At 44.7% G+C, this 19,102-nt stretch overlaps 1 protein-coding gene across 4 annotated transcripts in view; it reads right to left on the bottom strand.

Moving 5' to 3' along the window:
- The window catches only part of ATXN7 (ataxin 7), a 288,809-nt gene that overhangs the window by 158,802 nt on the left and 110,905 nt on the right, over positions 1–19,102 (bottom strand). For all 4 annotated transcript variants that reach the window (XM_029601018.1, XM_029601021.1, XM_029601020.1 and 1 more), the window contains exon 5: positions 13,768–13,872. In XM_029601018.1, coding sequence (XP_029456878.1) covers positions 13,768–13,872 — 105 coding nt within the window. The remainder of the gene's footprint in view (positions 1–13,767; positions 13,873–19,102) is intronic.

Genomic DNA, 19,102 nt, shown 5'->3' with positions numbered 1-19,102 from the left:
CTACACATGTAAGGAAGGCTTTGATTTACCTTAGAGCTACAAAATTTACTCATTTTTATACAATTCTGGAAACCAAACACGTGTGATTTTATTCAAGATTATAATGAACTATATTGAAGTCTTCTGCTTAATAAAAAGCATAAAAAAAATATATGGAGGTCCATATACAATGGTATGGCAAGCAGCAAGCTAACTGGGTAAACTTATCCAAGTAACATTAGCCAAGATATATAGCAGACAACAAGTCCTGCTGAATATATAGGTTTAAAGTTATTCACCATGAGCAGACTTACCCGGTTAAACTTAGCCGGGCAGCGCTATCAGTGCTAACCAGCTAATTTTAAGCCCTGCCTTTGGAACACATCCATGCTGCCTCTTTTTTACCCAGGTATATTTAAGCTAAGTAATGACCTGTCCAGCCAGAAAAACGTATCCTCTATGAGGGGGCAAAAATTCAAAACCTCAGGTTTGTCCGGCTAAGTCCCAAAACTAGCTGGACAAAACCTCTGAATATTGATGTCAGGGTTATCTTCTGCACAGCCTTGCTGACTGTGATGTACTAATATTCAATGTTTAAACAATGTCAGTGTCCTGTACAAGATAGCTCCCATTCGCATACCGTCCCCACCTAAAAGAACTTACATGCTAAGTTTTAGCTCAACGGTACATAGTAAGTGATGGACAGAAGATTCAAACTGGGTTCTCCAACTTCTCAGCTTTATATTCTAATTATTATGCTACAGTAGTAATGCAAAATTTATTTTCTATTCATTATTTTCTCCATCAACAAGCAGGGCTGAATTAGCCATAACACATGGATGACGTAATCTGATGGCACCAGATGGATTCATATCTCTGAGCTCATTAGAGGTTTTACATTGTTGAGAATGCACAGGGGTTCCTGCACACACACATACTGCTTAGTCAGCCGCTCAGTTCAATTTTGTCCAAGCTTCCGCATGCACATGAATACTCTCTCTCTTTCTCTGTCTTTTTTGCTTTTTAGCATTTTTTTCTTTTTTGATTGCTGCCGCTGCAGCCCCTCAAACAGCACACTTTAAGCTATTAAAAAAAAGAAAAAAAAAGGTGTATGTTCAATTAATATTTGTTTTTGTCTCCTTTAGGATCCAGGAAAGTAGTGGTCAGCTGCCAAGGAGTCTTCTCCTGGAGTGGGACTTCCTTGATACAGCAGAGTTGCATACTTGTGATAAGTGTTCTCCCAGGACAGCAGGATGTTAGTCATCAGATGGAGCCCTGTCACGGAACACTTATCAAAATTTCTAGAACTCTGACTGGCACACTGAGCATGCCCAGCATGCCACTAACCACACTAACCAGAAAGGGGAGGAGATTATGCGGTGAAATTAAATTATCAGGAACAGAGATGGATTTTCAGATTGAACTCAGTAATTCCTTATGGACTTAATGAAGAGCTCGATTGGTTATCGTGCAGTGGTTGAATAGGAAAGCCTGACTGGTTGTTTCTGGAGTAGTAGGAGGAGTATAAAAGAGGTAGGAACAGGAACAAGAGTAAATACCGTCGCAGTGCAAAAGAATGTTTAAAGGAACAAGATCATATCATTATTTCCCCTGAAGAAGAAATTTGGACATTTCGAAACAAGGCCTTGTTAGGAGGACGTTTAACAGAGAAACATGATACAGCACTAAGCTAAGTAAATGATGGGAAAATATATTTAAAAACTTAAGGAAGTATCTTGCCAGATTGAAATAAAATTAAAAGAAATAAATGGGATTTTTAGATTTTGAATAAAAAAATAGGATGGTTGGGTGGATTGTCAATGATTAAACACATGAATCAGACTACATTAACTCAATGGATTTGAAGTTAATTAAGTGAGTCATTGAATGAGACATCCACCTCCATCTTTAAAAATTTTTTAAAAAAACAAAAAATAATAAAATAATATATAGGTGAGGTAAATAGAAAAATATATAATAAAATAAAAAGGAAAAAAAATCGGGACCCCATAGAATTATTTTTGTGGATAAATTGGGATAAAGTGGGTTCAATGGGTATACTATAGTACAAAGCGGGACAACCCCTTTGAGTGGAGACTTAAATGTAAATGTTTGTTAAATTTGTGGAGCCACTTGGTATAAATATACTCCAGAAACAACCATGGAAGGTTGGAAGAATACATTTAGTTTTTCGGATATACAAGTTGAAAACATCAAACAACAAGTGTCGTCGTTCACGGATTCGGTGCAATTACATGAAAATACTAACTGGAATGAATATATGAGACTTAACAAAAAACTTATAAGAGTAGAATTACATGGTATCACCTTAGTGGAATATATTAAACAACAAATTATTCCTAGAGGCCTCAGGGTCTAGAAGGAACCTATGTTGTTTTCAGAGGACACAGAATTTGTGAACACTTGGATAGCTATCCTAAGTGTTCACTTGATTTAATGTTGCTTATAGTAAATTGAGTGAACAAATACACAGAGGAATTAAACACACAGATAACCCCATTGATTGAATCAGCTAAGAAATCGGCAGATTTTGAAATTAAATTAAATGAACATAAAAATAGCTTGGATCAGTTCCGGGCAGCTATTAAAAATACTAAAATTGTCAAGTTTAAAAGAGATCAGATGGATGATGCCAATAATAAAATCTATACTTGGACAGGAGAGAAAATTCGATTGAATCAAGAGGGCAAAAAAGTAAGATTCAATTTTTCATCGGGGACAGCTCGAGTGGATCGGAGGAAGATCTTAGAGAGGAAGAAAATGTAAATACACTTGAAAATATGAGCAACATGAGTCTTCAGAAAAATACTAATAATTCACAGAAATCATTTTTAGACAACGAAAATCGGACCAGAGGATCTTATCGCAAAACAAGGTGGAGAGGCCAACAAGAGTTCCAATAGTCTACAAGCAGAATAACGCACCAACAGACGCACAGGAATTATCAGCAGTAGTAAACTTATCTTTGGTATTAACCCAAGATCAAATAGAAATGTTAAGACAACGGACTGTCATTCGTTCCGACCACTTTTCACAAACCTTTCGAGACAAGAATATCTATACACCGATTCATAAGAAAATTGAATTGCTGTTTATTTTTTTTTTTTATCAGCAAGAGAAAAGAGATGCGGATATGTCAATAATAAAATTTAAGTCTACATGGTCCCCTCCAGGTCCCATGGACCCCCATGGACTAACCATGTGGTCACACAGGGTCCCCCTTCAATCTCGTTTTAAAGCAAAAATGTACGAGTGAAAAATAAAATAACAAACCATAGGCGAACCAACTCCACGGGGTGGCGGGCGGGTTTCGTGAGGACTAACATCCTGCTGTCCTGGGAGAACACCTGTTACAGGTAAGCAACTCTTTCTCCCAGGACAAGCAGGATAGTAGTCCTCACATATGGGTGAATAGCAAGCTACAGGCTGCCCAGGAAATAGTAGACTAATCAGAATCCAAAATGTATAACAGGTACAACAACAGGGGTGCTATTAGCAATGAAGGGGCGGCCTGAAATTCACAATGGGCGTAGGTTGGAAGAGTTGGGTTCTTACACTGAAAACAAATTACGCAAAACAGACTGGCCAAAGAAGCTGTCTTTTTGACCAGCCTTGTCCAGACATTAATGGGCTGTGAAGGTGTGGAAGAGCTCCATGTCGCAGTCCTGCAGGTGTCGGCAATGGGCACTGAACCGACGTGTGCTACTGACATTGCCATTGCCCTGACTGAATGTGCTTTCACTCGTCCCTCTAGCGGAAGGCTTGCTTGATGGTAGCAGAAAGCAATACAGTTCGCCAACCAGGTAGACAGGGTCTGTTTGCCCACCGCAACTCTGAGTTTGATCTTGTCAAAGGAGACAAAAAGAGTTGGGTGGATTGCCTGTGGGCTGCGGTGCTGTCTAAATAAAAGGCGAGTGCACGCTTACAGTCCAAGGTGTGCACAGCCCGCTCACCTGGGTGAAAATGAGGTCTCGGAAAAAAGGTGGGCAGCACTATGGACTGATTCAGGTGGAAATCAGTCACTACTTTTGGTAAGAACTTAGGGTGAGTGCGTAGTACCACACTGTCATGGAGGAACCTTGTGTAAGGCGGGTAGTTTACCAGGGCCTGCAGCTCACTGACTCTGTGAAGGGATGTAATTGCCACTAGGAAAATAACTCTCCAAGTGAGGTATCACAACTCGCAGGAATGAAGGGTCTCAAACGGAGGTCGCATGAGCCATGCCAGTACAATGTTGAGGTCCCAGGCCGCAACTGGGGGATGTAGTGGAGGTTTCAGTTGTAGTAAGCCTCTCATAAAGTGTCCTACAAGGGGTTGCGCCAAAACCGGGGCATCCCCTATGCCCTCATGGTAAGCGGCTATGGCACTCAGGTGTACCTGGATGGAGGAGGTCTGGAGACCAGACTCAGAGGTGCCAGAGGTAGTCCAGGAGTCTCGCCGTGGGGCAGGAGAAGGGATCTAGACCTTCTTGCATGCACCACGAGGAGAATCTCTTCCATTTCAAGGGGGTAAGACTTCCGCATAGAAGGCTTTCGTGAAGCTACCAGGACCTGCGAGACATCAGCAGAAAGGTCGAGGGATTGTAAGATTAACCTTTCAACATCCAGGCTGTCAGAGACAGAGACTGGAGGTTTGGATGGCACAATTTGCCTTGATTCTGCGTTATGAGATTTGGTGCCTTGCCCAGGCGAATAGGCTGCTGGACAGAGAGGTCGTGAAGAATGGGAAACCAGACTTGGCGCAGCCAATATGGGGCTATGAGGATCATTGAGCCTCGGTCCTGTTGCATTTTCACGAGAGTCTTGCTTATGAGTGGAATCCGAGCGTAAGCATACAGCAGACCCGCACTCCAGGAATGGGCGAAGGCATCCATAGTTGGTGTTCTTCGGTCCTTGTGCAGGGAGCAGAGTCGGTCAACTTTGCGGTTGTGAAAGGACACAAAGAGGTTGATGTCTGGCTGACTCCACTGATGGAAGATTCTGTTCGCGACAGAGGGATCCAGGGACCACTCGTATGGATGGAAAGTCCGGCTGAGACTGTCTGCCATCACATTCTTTGTGCCCGCCAGGTAGGTGGCTTGCAGTAGCATGGAATGTGACAGAGCCTAGGCCCAGATATGCGCTGCCTCCTGGCAGAGCAGGTAAGAGCCCGTGCCCCCCTGTTTGTTTAGGTACCACATGGCTACCTGTCTGAATCAAGACAACCTTGTTGGATAGGCAGACCTGGAATGTGTAGAAGGCATACCGTATCACCCGGAGTTCCAGGAAATTGATCTGGTGGGCCGACTCGGCTGTGGTCTACACTCCCTGTGTTTGCAGTCCGCTGACAATGGCTCCCCAGCCTAGGCTGGAGGTGTCCATGGTCAATGTTACCTGAACTTCCGAGGGCTGAAAGGGTAGTCCCTTGCGTAGGTTGGACTCCCATGTCCACCAAGCGAGGGATTGTTGAAGCTGGTTGGTTATTTGGATGACCGCTGAGAGTTGTTGAGTGGCTTGGGACCACTGAGATCTCAGGGTCCACTGTGTCAGCCTCATGGTAAGGCGGGCCATTGGGGGTGACGTGGACTGTTGTTGCCATATGTCCCAGCAACATGAGGAGCAGACAAACAGAGGCTGTCCGTCGACGGCGGATCGAGCTGACTAGGTTGGATAGTGTGGTTGTGCGTTTTCTGGGAAGGAATGCCTTGGCTATTGTGGTATCCAGGTCTGTTCCGATGAAGGACGGCGTCAAATGGAATTTTGGGTAATTTATTAGAAAACCCAACAACTGGAGCAGTTGTATGGTGAGATGGAGGGTTGGAGTGCTCCTTCTCTGGATTGTCTTCTGAGGAGCCAATCGTCCAGATATGGGACGACGTGGATGCCTTTGTGTCGAAACTGTGCCGCCACAACTGCCAGACAATTGGTGAACACTCGGGATGCTGAGGCAAGTCCGAATGGCAGTACTTTGTACTGGTAGTGTTGGTGTCCTACTAAAAATTGCAGGTATTTGCAATGAGGAGGAAAGATCGCAATATGGGCTTAGTTCCAGAGAGCAGAGCCAATCCCCTTGTTATAGAAGCGGGAGCATGGTGCCCAAGGAAACCATTCTGAACCGCTCCTTGCAGAGAAACCTGTTTAAGGCTCGAAGGTCCAGGATAGGTCGTAGGCTGCCAGTCTTTTTCGGGATTAGAAAGAACCGGGAGTAGAACCCTCCTCTCCACTGCGGCCAGGGAACCAGTTCTACGGCTCTGGCCTGCAGTAGGGTGGAGAGCTCTGCCTCGAGGAGTATTGCGTGATTGCTCAGGCTCCACGCCGGGACGGGCAAGGAGTCTGGGGGCAGAGTAAGGAAGTTGAGATGGTAACCGTGGGTTATGATGGACAGCACCCATCGGTCGATTGTAATTGAGTGCCTATTGGTAGCAAAGTGGCAGAGGCGACCTCCCACCGGTAAACTGGGTGGAGTGTAAAAGGGGGCGGGGTGACTGCTGCTCTCTGGCTGGGAGTCAAAATCCAGCCACTTGTCCAGCTTGGGGGGGAGGGGGGCTGGCTATGCTCTAGGAGTCCTGTGTTGACGAGGCTGTCCTTTCTGAGAGGTCTGGGTTGTCAGAGCACGGGATGGAGGAGGGTAGTACCTCCGTGGCCTGTAAATTTGCTTTCTGGAGTTCCTGTGTAGGCCTCTTCGGGCTGTGGAAGGGGCATCCGAGGTAGCAGTGGACAGTTGGCGCAGGGTTTCGTGATGATCACTGCTTCTTGGATCTTGTCCCCAAACAAGTTGTCTCCTGAACAGGGGAGATCAGCCAATTTGTCCTGTACCTCTGAGCGTATGTCAGAGGCGTTGAGCCAGGCCCAGCGCCTGGCACTAATTCCAGCTGCCAAGACTCTAGATGCAGTCTCAAAAGTGTCATAGGCTGCTCTGACCTCATGTTTCCCAGCCTCCAATCCTTTTTGCAGGATGGAGGCCAAGCCCTCCTGGAATTGTTGTGGCAGGGTCCGAGAATTCCTGGACTTGGTTCCAGAGATTCCTATTATATTGTGTCATGTAATGTTGGTATGCAGCTATGCGAGCCATTAACATCAACCCTTGGAACACCCTGCGGCCTAAGGCATCCAACACCTTTTGCTCTTTTCCAGGAGTGAGGACGTGACCTTTTAGCTTTCTTTTGGGCTGATTCCACAACCACAGATTGGTGAGGTAATTGGCTCTTTTGAAATCCTGGGGCTTGTTGTACCAGGTACCTGTTGTACAGGCATCAGTCTTCTTGTTGACTGGAAGCACAGTTCCTGGGTGCTCCCAGAGGTGGTGCAAGAGGTCTAAAAGAAACTCATGCACAGGAATCGCCATTACCTCTTTTGGAGCATCTACAAATTGTAGTATCTCCAACATTTTGTGCCTAGCGTCCTCCTCAGTTACCAGTTCAAATGGAATAGTCTCAGACATCTCCTTGACAAAGCTGGCAAAGGAGAGGTCTTCTGGAGGGGAGCAGCGCCTTTCCTCCGGGGGGAGAAGGCTCCTCAGAAGCTTGTGAGGAGTGTTCAGAGGAAGCATCATCCCATGGGCCATAGGGAGGCTCCTCTTCACTCACTGGGCCTCCAGATGGAGGAACAAACCCAAATCCAAAAGGGCAGGAAGGCGGCACCGATGGATGGTGAGTGGCACCGAGATAGGCAGTACCGGCATCGAAGCTGGTGGCACCGGCACAGAGAGCACCAGGGCCAGTGAGGGGCGCTGAGGCACAGATAGACCTGATGGTCCTGGAACTGGTTCTGGCATCAGTGGTTCCCGTAGAGGGGATGAGCCAGGGGCTGCATCCTCTTCCTCCGAAGAACTCTGAATCGATATAGAGACCAGGAGAGGGATCAGTGGTTGGCTTGGTGCCAAAGAACCCAATGGAGCGGGTATCGATGGCAGGGCAATGATGAGGGTGTCTAAGCGCTCGAGGAGTGGAGCCAACATTGAGGGTGCCGGTTCCAGTGGCGGTATGGGTGCTGGTGGCGACTGGAAGCCCCAAAGGGCACTCAGCACTGCTTCTTGGACCATGGGTCCAATTCCTCATGAAAGGCTGGTGAGGATAACACGGCGCCTGGGGTAGGAGGCAGGTTAGGTGTCACCGGAGCGTCCATGGGGGTCCGTGGAGGCTCGGTGCCCAGCACCGATATTGGTGGGGGAACTCCTCGGGGTCCCAGTTCCAGAGGAGGATGGGGGCTCCTCTCCCCAGGCCCTCTTCAGAGGCAGCACAGCCAAGGTCGATGCCGCTCTGGTGTCTGTGCTGGCGGCGATGTTTCCCATGGTGCTCGGCCCGGTCCTTCTCCGGCACAGAGGACGATGACGCAGAAGTCCTGGAATGGTTTGATGTCTGTGACAGATGGTCACCCGCTCCTCAGTCTTTTTGGTGGAGCATCGACGGAGAGGGGTCCGAGGAAGATGGGCCTCGAGTCGGCACGCCCTGCCCTGTGGTCGATGGAGACGAGTGCTTGGAGCCAAACAAGTGCTCCATCTTCTCCAGTCGGGCAGCCCGGCCTTTGGGGGTCATCTATGAACAACTTGAGACACCGACGGACATCGTGGGAAGGCCCAAGGCACAATATGCAGACATTATGCGGGTCCGTTATGGACATAGTCCTCGGACACTCGGGGCACTTCCGAAAATCGGTCACCATTTTGAAAAAAGGGTGGCATGCGGTCGGTGGCTGTCAGGCACTGAGAAGTATACCGCCAGGAACGGACCACAAAAACACGGTACTGACTTACCGAAGCGTCGGAGGAATTTGGTGCAAGATGGGGGACACTGGGTCAGGGGAAAAAATGAAGATAAACTTCAAAAGATTCTGCGAGGAAAAGTGAGAGAGAAATTCTCTCAGAGCTCCTAAAAACCACAAGGCGACTGCTCCGTGGAAAAAAAGAGACTGAAGGGGGACCCCCTGTGGTCACAGGGTTAGTGGCATGCTGGGCATGCTCAATGTGCCAGTCAAAGTTCTAGAAAACTTTGACAAAAGTATTTCGTGACAGGGCTCCATCTGATGATGTCACCCATATGTGAGGACTACCATCCTGCTTGTCCTAAGAGAACCTTCATGCCGAGTTGAACAGGAACTCTTCAGGCATGGCTTCCCCTCCCTATGGTGCCGGATTCTGGATCCATCATAGCTTCAGGACTGAACAGGATGCAAAAATGCTAGGCCTTTTTGGGGCTTGTGGCACTGAAGATGAGGTATTCTGGGGCCACTGATGCAAAAAAGAGTAGAGCAGCAGGCCAGTGCCATTGATGCAGGAGCAGCTGATGGAGAACAGGTGTGTTTGGTGCCGTCAACAGAGGCAGTTGCACAGTGCACTTTGCTCCACTGGTGCACTCAATGGATCAAATATCTGAATGAGCATTCCTGGTGGCCTTGGACACATGGCAGCAGCAGTGTATGCACTTAGTCCACATGACTCGCTTCAACATGACAGTTCTCCAATGGGACCTCTGCTCTCAATGGGATCATCTATATCAGCCCTTGCCACATTTCCTATGAGTAACCTCAGAGATGACATTGTCTTTCTATTGGTGCTAGATCCAAAAGGTCTGGAATGTAGGCTCTGCTCTTCAAGTTGTACCTCATCTAGGTTCCTTCCGAATGCAGGGGATTTGGTCAACAGCAGAACACCTGTTCCAGATCGACCTCTTGGACCTACAAGCCATTAGGCATCCATTTTTTTGTGAATGTCTCCTTTTGTCCTTCCCCTTTTTCCCCCTCATTCCTCCCTCCCTCCCTCTTCCCCTCCCCTTCCCTTATCCACTTTGTGTATGAGATACATTTGCCTTAGTCACATGGTTAGTTTCCTAGTTTGACAGATAGAAATGTGCCAAAACTAAAGTTATGTGATCGGATACTGTCAATTTAATTTTGTTCAACAGTTGTCCCCCTCAGTATGCTGCCTGACATACTTTTGAACTGCGTTTAAGCTGTGGTAGGTTTGTCTTGACTTTACTAATGATACATTGTATTACAATTTTTAGATAGTAACCTGTGCTACTGTGTTCTATTTTTGATGTCTTATTTTCTTGTCCTGTTATGAGTTATTGTTGTCATTTCTTTACTGTTTTAGCTTCCAGGTCCTTCCCGATGTAGTCGTCTTGAAACACGGTCAGTGTCGGGGGACCATTTACCTGGATTGTTAAAGGCATTTACTTGATATTTACTTTTGGAAAAAAATCTTTTTTAAGAATATGGATAAGTTAAATAATTACCATTCCTCAATTGTTGGATTATATCCTTTATGCTTGAAACAAGCCACTGTGAAACCTATTCAGAAGGATTTAGTTACATCTTTGGAATTAATGACCAATTATTGTCCAATATCTAATATTTGTACTTTGAGTAAAATACTGGAAATAGATATTAAAGCAATTGGAGGTGTTACAACATGATATATTGACAAGGAACAGTTTGGATATCAAACAAACTATGGGTATGAAAACTTATTCTTGTCATTCTTAGATGATATTCATTATACTATTGAGTAGAAAAAAAATCAGGAATTTTGCTACAGTTGGATATTGCTTCAGCATTTGATATTTGCCATGCAATGTAAAATTGCTAGCTAGATTACGTGGCTTAGATATAAAAGAGGTGCAGTGCTGGATTGGTTTGGATCCTTTTTAGAAGGCAGGTCACAGAGGGTTTATCTGGAGATTATTCAAATTGGTATAGTACTGATGTTGTGTGTGTCGGGGCTCAGTGCTATTTTCTATGCTTTTTAATATTTTGCTTAGTCCATTGAGTAAGGTTTGTCAGGCCTGGGACTAATTTATAAATGTTATGCAGATAATGTTCGACTTCTTTCTGCTAAGTGTGATACCAGGGGAGGTGCCTTTGGACCAATTTAAGCAATGTATGAAAACTATTCAAGACTGAATGAGGGGAAACGGGCTGTATTTAAATTGTGCTAAAACTACAATTCTTTGGGTTGGGAAGACTATTATTGGAATGCCCACCAATACTCATTTTGGGAATTATACTTTGAAATTACAGATGCAAGTTTGAAATTTGGGGATTCAGTTGAATTCTTTGTCTTTGAAGTTTCAAGTTACTAAGGTAGCCAGAGTGGCCTTTATAAACTCAAGCTACTCAGGACACTTAGGAGAGTTTTAGCTGTAAAAAATTTTTAAATTAATGGATCAAGTTGTGATTCTTAGTATTTTAGACTATTATAATTCTGTTCATTTAGGATCTCCTAACAATCTACTTAAGGTACTCCAACTTGTATAAAGCAGTGAGGATAATTTTGGACTACCATGGGGAGTAAGTCTTCAATCTTTCAAGAACCAACTTCACTGGCTGCCTATTGTGCAGAGAATCCAATTTAAAATATGTTTAATTGCTTTTAAGCTATACATATGGATTTGCATTAGCTAGTAGTTAAGATTATGAGGTATGTACTAACGCGTTCCCTTTGGTATTCACAAATGTTATTACATGTTCCATCTTAAGATTTTTGCCTTCATAGAATTAGGTCAAGGGCATTATCAGTTGCAGCTCCCACAATATGGAATGCTTTACCCCTGGATCTTCATCAGGAGCAGGATTATTTAGTTTTGAAAACTGGTTAAGGCTGACCTGTTTATGCAGCCATGGAATAGTGTATTGTGGTTTATGATTTTTTTTTAACTTTTATCATTCTTATAATTTTTATAATTATTGTCTTATTTATGTTTTGCTCTATGAGTATGTTTTATATTATAAATGTGAATGCTGTAATCTGCACTGAGTAAACTAGATTTGCAAAATATAAGATTGAAAAAAAATTGAAATAAATCTATGAAAATTTGGGAGAAGCTTGCAGTCACAGAGGTTTTCTCCAAGCAGCTTATCTTCCTGGGAGCTTCAACATGCTGGTAAGATCACCTCAGCAGGAATTTTCACCCCCACAAGAATTCCCTGGAGCAGGGTGTGGCAAACAGGCTATTGATCTCTAGGGTCACCTGTCAATGGACTTGAGTCAGAAAGCAACAGGAAAATTGAAAAATTCTGCTCCTTTCTTCAAAGCAAGTTCAGATCCACCCTGGATGTTTTTTTCTGCTCAAGTGGGATGCAGGTCTGCTATATGCCTTTCTCCTGCTTCTGTTGGGGACAAGGATGGTACATAATATACTCAAAGGCGGGGCACTTCTCATTTCTTCAACTTGGCTGATATGAATGTGGTTCTTTTGCCTCATCAGGTGGTCAATCTGTCCACCTGGGATCCAATCCAGTTGTATCATTTGAGACTTCCCTCTCTCAACTTGACTGTATGGATGTTGAATACTCGATAGTCTCCTCATTGTCCGTATTCTAAAAAGGTTGAGGATATCGTGATCTCAGCCAGAAAGCTGTCTAGCAGAAGAGTGCATGGCTTTAAATGGAAGCATTTCTCATCTTGATGTCCATTTGCCTGTACTCCAAAAGATCTGCATCAGTACCTGTTCTCCCTCTTCTCATCAGGTCTCAGTGCATCGTCGGTCAAGGTACATCTTAGTGAATTTGCTACTTACCACCATCAAGTAGATGAAAATTCAATCTCCATTCATCCTCTGGTATCAAAATGTATGAAGGGATTGTGATATACAAAGCTTACAGTTGTGAAACCACTTGAATCATGGGATCTCAACTTTGTTTTAGCATAACTGATGACACCTCCTTACGAGCCATTGGAATCAGCTTCTTTGAAGTTTATCAAATGGAAAGTGTATTCCTAAGTTGCCATCACTTCAACTAGAATACTCATTGGTTTCTTACTCTTCATACCTATAGTTTTTCACAATAGGAAAGTGCTCACATTTGTCCTGAGTTTCTGCGTTACATTTTAATCAAGCCATTTTTTTGCCCACGTTCTTTGCATAAAGCAGAGAAGACCCTCCATTTGCTGAACTGAAAAATAAGTCTTAGCCTATTATCTGAAGAGAATGCAATCACATCGTTAAGCTCCTTAGTTTTTCATCTACTATGATCCCACCAGGCTAGATGTGGCTGTTGCCAAACACACATTGTTTAATTAGCAGACTGTACTGCGCATTTCTATGCATTGGCCTACTCTCAGATCACATAATCTATCAAGCCTCATCAAGTGAGAGCCATGGCTATCTCAGCAATTCACCTAAGAGCTGTCTCGATCAAAGACATTTGCAATTTGATCATCAGTTCCCACCTTCATGTACCACTACTGCCTGGACTATTTCTCCAGAACTATCGGTAACTTTGGGCAAGCAGTTTTACACAGCCTGGTGTGCTTATTCAGCAAGTACTCCATCATGCAACCCTCAGCTTGGAACTCCCCTTGTATCATAGCTAATTCAGCCCTGTCTGTCGTCAGAGAAAGCACATTTGCTTACCATAAAACAAGGTGCTCTATAGAAAGCAGAATGAATTAGCCAGGCTTAATATCTTCCCACCTCCCTGAAGAGTCGACTGAGAAGCTCACTAGGCAGCATGCGTCCTATGCATGCTCAGTAGAGTAAAAGCTCTAATGAACCCAGACAGATGAGTCCATTCAGTGCCACCGGATGATGATACCAACGTGTTATGGTTAATTCATCCTGCTGTCTACAGAGAACCACATTTATGGTAAGCAAACTTGATTTAACGCTCTGTGCCTCATTAATAATGTTTCATTCTGGTGTTATATTAGTTCAGCATTTAAAAATATCAACAACTATAATTATGAGTGCAAACACACTCTTCAAATTGTACTTTTGTTAAGTTTCAAAAAGGATAACAAAAATTGCCAATCTGAATGCATGTTTCATTATTTAAATGCTTAAGACCTTACCATAATGTGATTGAAATGCTTGTGGTTTTATGACCTGATTGCAGTGGTTACACATCACCAAATAGAAATCATCATGAGATGGGCAGAGACCAAATATTGGCATATCTGCAATAAAAGGAAAGCAGATATCTGTCAGAAATATGCTGATATGTCCTTAGAACAGGACACTAATATGGCCATCATATTAACATGAAATGATTATAAATGTAAGCTATCAAAACAATCTGTGCAAGAAACAAACTGTCTGGCTCATCTATATCATGCCTTGCGTAGCACTTTTGATTTTGTAAAATGGGATTGTATTTAAACTGAGGCAGCATGTGAGATGAAGGAATTTGTTTCCTGTAATGTTTTAATAAAAAAAAATAAATCCAAGATTACCAATCAGCATGCTAGAAGTTCCTTCAAGACAACAAAAGTAATTAACACCACACATTGTACACGGTTTGTGACATGCAGGTAAAATTTGAAGACCTTGCTGTTGGGATTAGTATAGATATCAAGAGCTATGGCACAGTTTTCTGCAGGGCAGAGGAAGAATAGACCATATGGAAGGCCTTAAACTGGCTCTGCACCCAAGTTGGCAGATCAAGAGCCAACATGATAAAGCAGAGTTGCTTACCTGTAACAGGTATCTCCCAGGACAGCAGGATGTTAGTCCTCACAGATGGGTGACATCATCAGATGGAGTCCTGTCACGGAACACTTTTGTCAGTTTCTAGAACTTTGACTAGCACACTGAGCATGCCCAGCATGCCACTAAGCATGTGGCCACAAGGGGTCCCCCTTCAGTCTTGTTTTAAAGCAAAAAGTACGAGTGAAAAATAAAACAAACTGTAGGCGAACACAACTCCGCGGGGTGGTGGGCGGGTTTCGTGAGGACTAACATCCTGCTGCCTGGGAGAACACCTGTTACAGGTAAGCAACTCTGCTTTCTTCCCGGACAAGTAGGATGGTAGTCCTCACAGATGGGTGAATAGCAAGCTACAGGCTGCCTCAGAACATAATGGACCAACCAGCACCCAAAAATGTGCAACAGGCACAACAACAGGGGTGCTGATGGTAACGAAGGGCAGCCTGAAATTCACTGTGGGCCCGAGGTAGGAAGAGTTGGGTTCCTACATTGGAAACAAATTACGCAGGACAGACTGGCCAAAGACGCTGTCTTGCCTACCAGCCTTATCCAGACAGTAATGAGCTGCGAAGGTGTGGAGAGAGCTCCAAGTTGCAGCCTTGCAGATGTCAGTAATGGGTACTGAACGGAAGTGTGCTACTGACATTGCCATGGCCCTGACTGAATGAGCTTTCCACATCCCTCTAGCGGAAGGCCTGCTTGCTGGTAGCAGAAAGCAATACAGACTGCCAACCAGGTAGACAGGGTCTGCTTGCCCACCGCAACTCTGAGTCTATTTTTGTCAAAGGAGACAAAGAGTTGGGTGGACTGCCTGTGGGCTGTGGTGCGGTCTAAATAAAAGGCGAGCACACATTTACAGTGCAAGGTGTGCAGAGCCCACTCACCTGGGTGTGAGTGAGGCCTCGGAAAAAAGTTGGGCAGTACTATGGTCTGATTCAAGAGGAAATCAGTCACTACCTTTGGCAAGAATTTAGGGTGAGTGCGGAGTACCACCCGGTCATGGAGAAATCTTGTATAAGGCGGGTAGGTTACCAGTGCCTGTAGCTCACCAACTCTGCGAGCGGATGTCATTGCTACTAGGAAAATAACTTTCCAAATGAGATGTCGCAACTCGCAGGAATGAAGGAGCTAAAAAAAAAAATTGAAATAAATATATGAAAATTTGGGAAGGAGCTTGCAGTCACAGAGGTTTTCTCCAAGCAGCTTATCTTCCTGGGAGCTTCAACATGCTGGTGGCTCACCTCAGCAGGAATTTTCACCCCCACGAGTATTCCCTGCACCAGGGTGTAGCAAACAGGCTATTTGATCTTTAGGGTCACCCGTCAATGGACTTGTTTGTGTCAGAAAGCAACAGGAAAGTTGAAAAATTCTTTGACAAAAGTGTTCCGTGACAAGGCTCCATCTGATGATGTCACCCATCTGTGAGGACTACCATCCTGCTTGTCCTAGGAGAAAATGGAAATACTCTACCAGACTTTTTGAAAAAGGTGTTAAATGGACTGCCTTTTGCTACAGATGCAGATCTCAGGTCTGGTAGAGTATGCCCATTGTCATGTCAGCTCTTGACCTGACAATTTGGGTATAGGGACAGTTTAGGGCCTTCCAGGTGGTGCATTCCAACTGTGCACCTGCAGAAAGTTGAGTGGTCACCCTTGATACCTATATTAATCCCAGTGACAAGATCTCCAGGTCACAGACCTTGCTAAGGCCACCTCATGAGCGCTGAAATGTGCTCATCAGTGGAAAGAAACAGGACTTTGATAAAATGAAAAATACCAGAAGTGGCTGACACTTGCATACTTTGAGATGGATTCACTAAGCTTTATTTCCATAGGCACAAAATGGGAAAAAGCACCTTAGATTCACAGAGCCTGATTCCCTAAGAGCTTAGTTCATTTGCATAATTTGGTTATCCTGAAAATGTGGCTCACATAGATCAGATATTACAGATGCCTGATTAATCAAATCAGAGATTTTTCATAGTTCCATAACATCTGCTTTAGGCTTTGAGTTATAGTTCAGTCTGATAAAGATCATAAATTTGCACTTTCCCCACAGGTCATAAGACGTGCAACTATAACCTATTTCAAATCAAGTATGCTAGACTGTAATGAAGTAGTATGTTAACGCCATCCTCTAACAACTATAAAACCTTTTCATTACAAAATGACAGAATTATCAATCAAAAACCTAGGAATTAGGTCAATCTGTGAATTTAAAATAAGGATACAACATTAAATTTGTGCATGTAAATAACTGTAAAAACTTCAAATATCCTTTCAACACCACTGATAACTTTCAAGTAGAGCTGCTTACCTGTAACAGGTGCTCTCCAAGGACAGCAGTATGGTCATTCCTCACACATTGGTGACATCATCCGAAGGAGTTCGGCAAGGAAAACTTATGTCAAAGTTTCTAGAACTTTGACTAAGCTTCTCTGAGCATGCAACATACCACGCATCCATGCGGGGTTCTCTCAGTCTTAGAACATAGAATTAAATAGACAATAATAAAGAACAAACCCACAAAGTGGAAACTCAACTCCACAGGAAGGCAGGCAGGTTTCATGAGGAATGACATCCTGTTGCCTCAGAAAACACATGTTACAAGTAAGCAACTCTGCTTTCTCCGAAGACAAGCAGGATGGCAATTCCTAATACAGGCAGCCCCCAAACAAAAAAAAAAAAAAGAGGACCAACGAAATGGGTGCCAACAGGCACAACAACAATAACTTTTTGTTGATAACAGGAGGCAGGGCAGCCTGAACAGAAAGAACAGAGAAGGTGGGAACAGAGTTGGGTTCTAAACCTCAAACAAGTTCCGAAGGACAGATTAGCCGGATTGCATCTTGGGGGCCATGTCAAGGCTCATTCTATTCGAGTCATGGCAGTATCAGTGGCCCACTTGCGAGCAGTTCCAGTGCAGGGAATCTGCAGAACTGTGACATGGAGTTCTATCCTTTCATTTTCATTTCATTATTGTTTGGATAGGGATGGCTGACACAACAGTAGGTAGCAGTTCTGCAGATTTCCTCCACTGGAAGTGGCTCACAAGTGGACCACTGATACTGCCATGGCTCAAACAGAATGAGCCTTGACATGGCCCCCAAGATGCAATCCGGTCTGGGCATAACAAAAGTAGAAGAAGTTTGCTAGCCAACTGGAAAGCGTCTGCTTAGCAACTGTGATCCCCAATCTGTTCTGATCAAAAGAAACAAAAAGTTGAGTTGACTGTCTATGGGCTTCTGTCCGCTCCAGATAGAAAGCTAAGGCTCTTTTGCAGTATTTTGCCTTTGTGCGAATGGCGTCTGGGAATGAACGTTGGCAGGAATGGGAGATGGGACTTGGGGTAGTTGATGATGAACCCTAGCGATTCTAACACCCAGATGGTCATGGACCTTTTGGCCCCTGCAGAGAGGCGTTCTTGACTAGCCTATCATCCAGAGAGGGGAAAACATGAATTCCCTGCCTGTGGCCATACATTTTGTAAAGAACCCGCGGGGCAGATGTCTGCCCAACTGGCAGAACTGGAAGTGCTATTTCCCCACCACAAATTGGAAATACTTCCAATGGCTAGGGAAGATCTCGATATGAGTGTATGCATCCTTCAGATCAAGCAAGCATAGCCTGTCCCCTTTCTGCAGAAAGAGGGATTAAGGTGCCCAGGGTGTGCCCAAGGTGCCCAGGGAAACCATGTTGAACTTTTCTCTTTTTAGAAACTTGTTCCAAGCTCTCAAGTCTAGGATGGGACGGAGTCCCCCTGTTTTCTTTTGAATCAGAAAATACCAGGAGTAAAATCCCCACATTCTTTGCCTGGTGGAATGGGCTTGACCACTCTGGCCATTAAAGGGGAGGAAAGCTCCTGTAAGAGCACTTCCTGATGTGCTACAGGTCCCCCAAAGTGGACTCGGGGGCAATTTGGTGGGGCACTCAATAAGTTTAATTTGAAGTCTCTGTGGACAATAGCAAGGACCCACTGGTCCAAAGTTATACTGGGACACTAGTTCATGTATAACCACACCCTGCCCCCAACTGGAAAGTCCCTTGCCACAGGTATGGCAGACTTTGCTACACTCTCTTCGAACTAGTCAAAACCCCATCCCCAGAGTTAACTAAGGCGCTAGCTGGGGCTTTAGGGTCTTCTGTCGCCTTGGATGGCTATGAGGGGCCTGTTGCTGCTGATGGGACTGAGGTGGTGGAGGATAGTATCTCCTTGGATGGAAGAAAGACTTTCTATGGCCAGTCCTCGAAGGCCTCCTGGATAAGGAGGATGGGTCCTGAGTACCAGCGGAGAGTTGCTGGAGTGTCACATGGTGGTCCCGAATTTGGATCACTGCGTCCTTCACTTTATCTCCAAAGAGATTTTCTCCTATGCATGACACATCAGTGAGTCACTCCTGCACCTCCTGTCGGAGATCTGAAGCCCGCAGCCAGGAAAGTCTGCAGGCACCAATCCCTGCTGCAGAGACCCTTGATGCAGTCTCGAAAACATTGTAGGTCGAGCGTACCCAGTGTTTCCCGCACTCCAGACCCTTATGTATCAGTGATTGGAAAGTGTCCTGTAGTTGGTAAGGCTATTGCTCGGCACCTCCTGCAGGATGTCCCACATGTATTGGCCCATTGAGAGCTGGCAGGCTGAAACACCTTTGTCCTAAGAGCATCCATGACCCTATGATCCTTCCTAGGGTGTGCCGAAGAATGG

The sequence above is a fragment of the Rhinatrema bivittatum genome, chromosome 4 (assembly GCF_901001135.1).
Source record: "Rhinatrema bivittatum chromosome 4, aRhiBiv1.1, whole genome shotgun sequence".
Classification (NCBI taxonomy): Eukaryota; Metazoa; Chordata; class Amphibia; order Gymnophiona; family Rhinatrematidae; genus Rhinatrema; species Rhinatrema bivittatum.
This window is presented reverse-complemented; position numbering and strand designations above follow the sequence as displayed.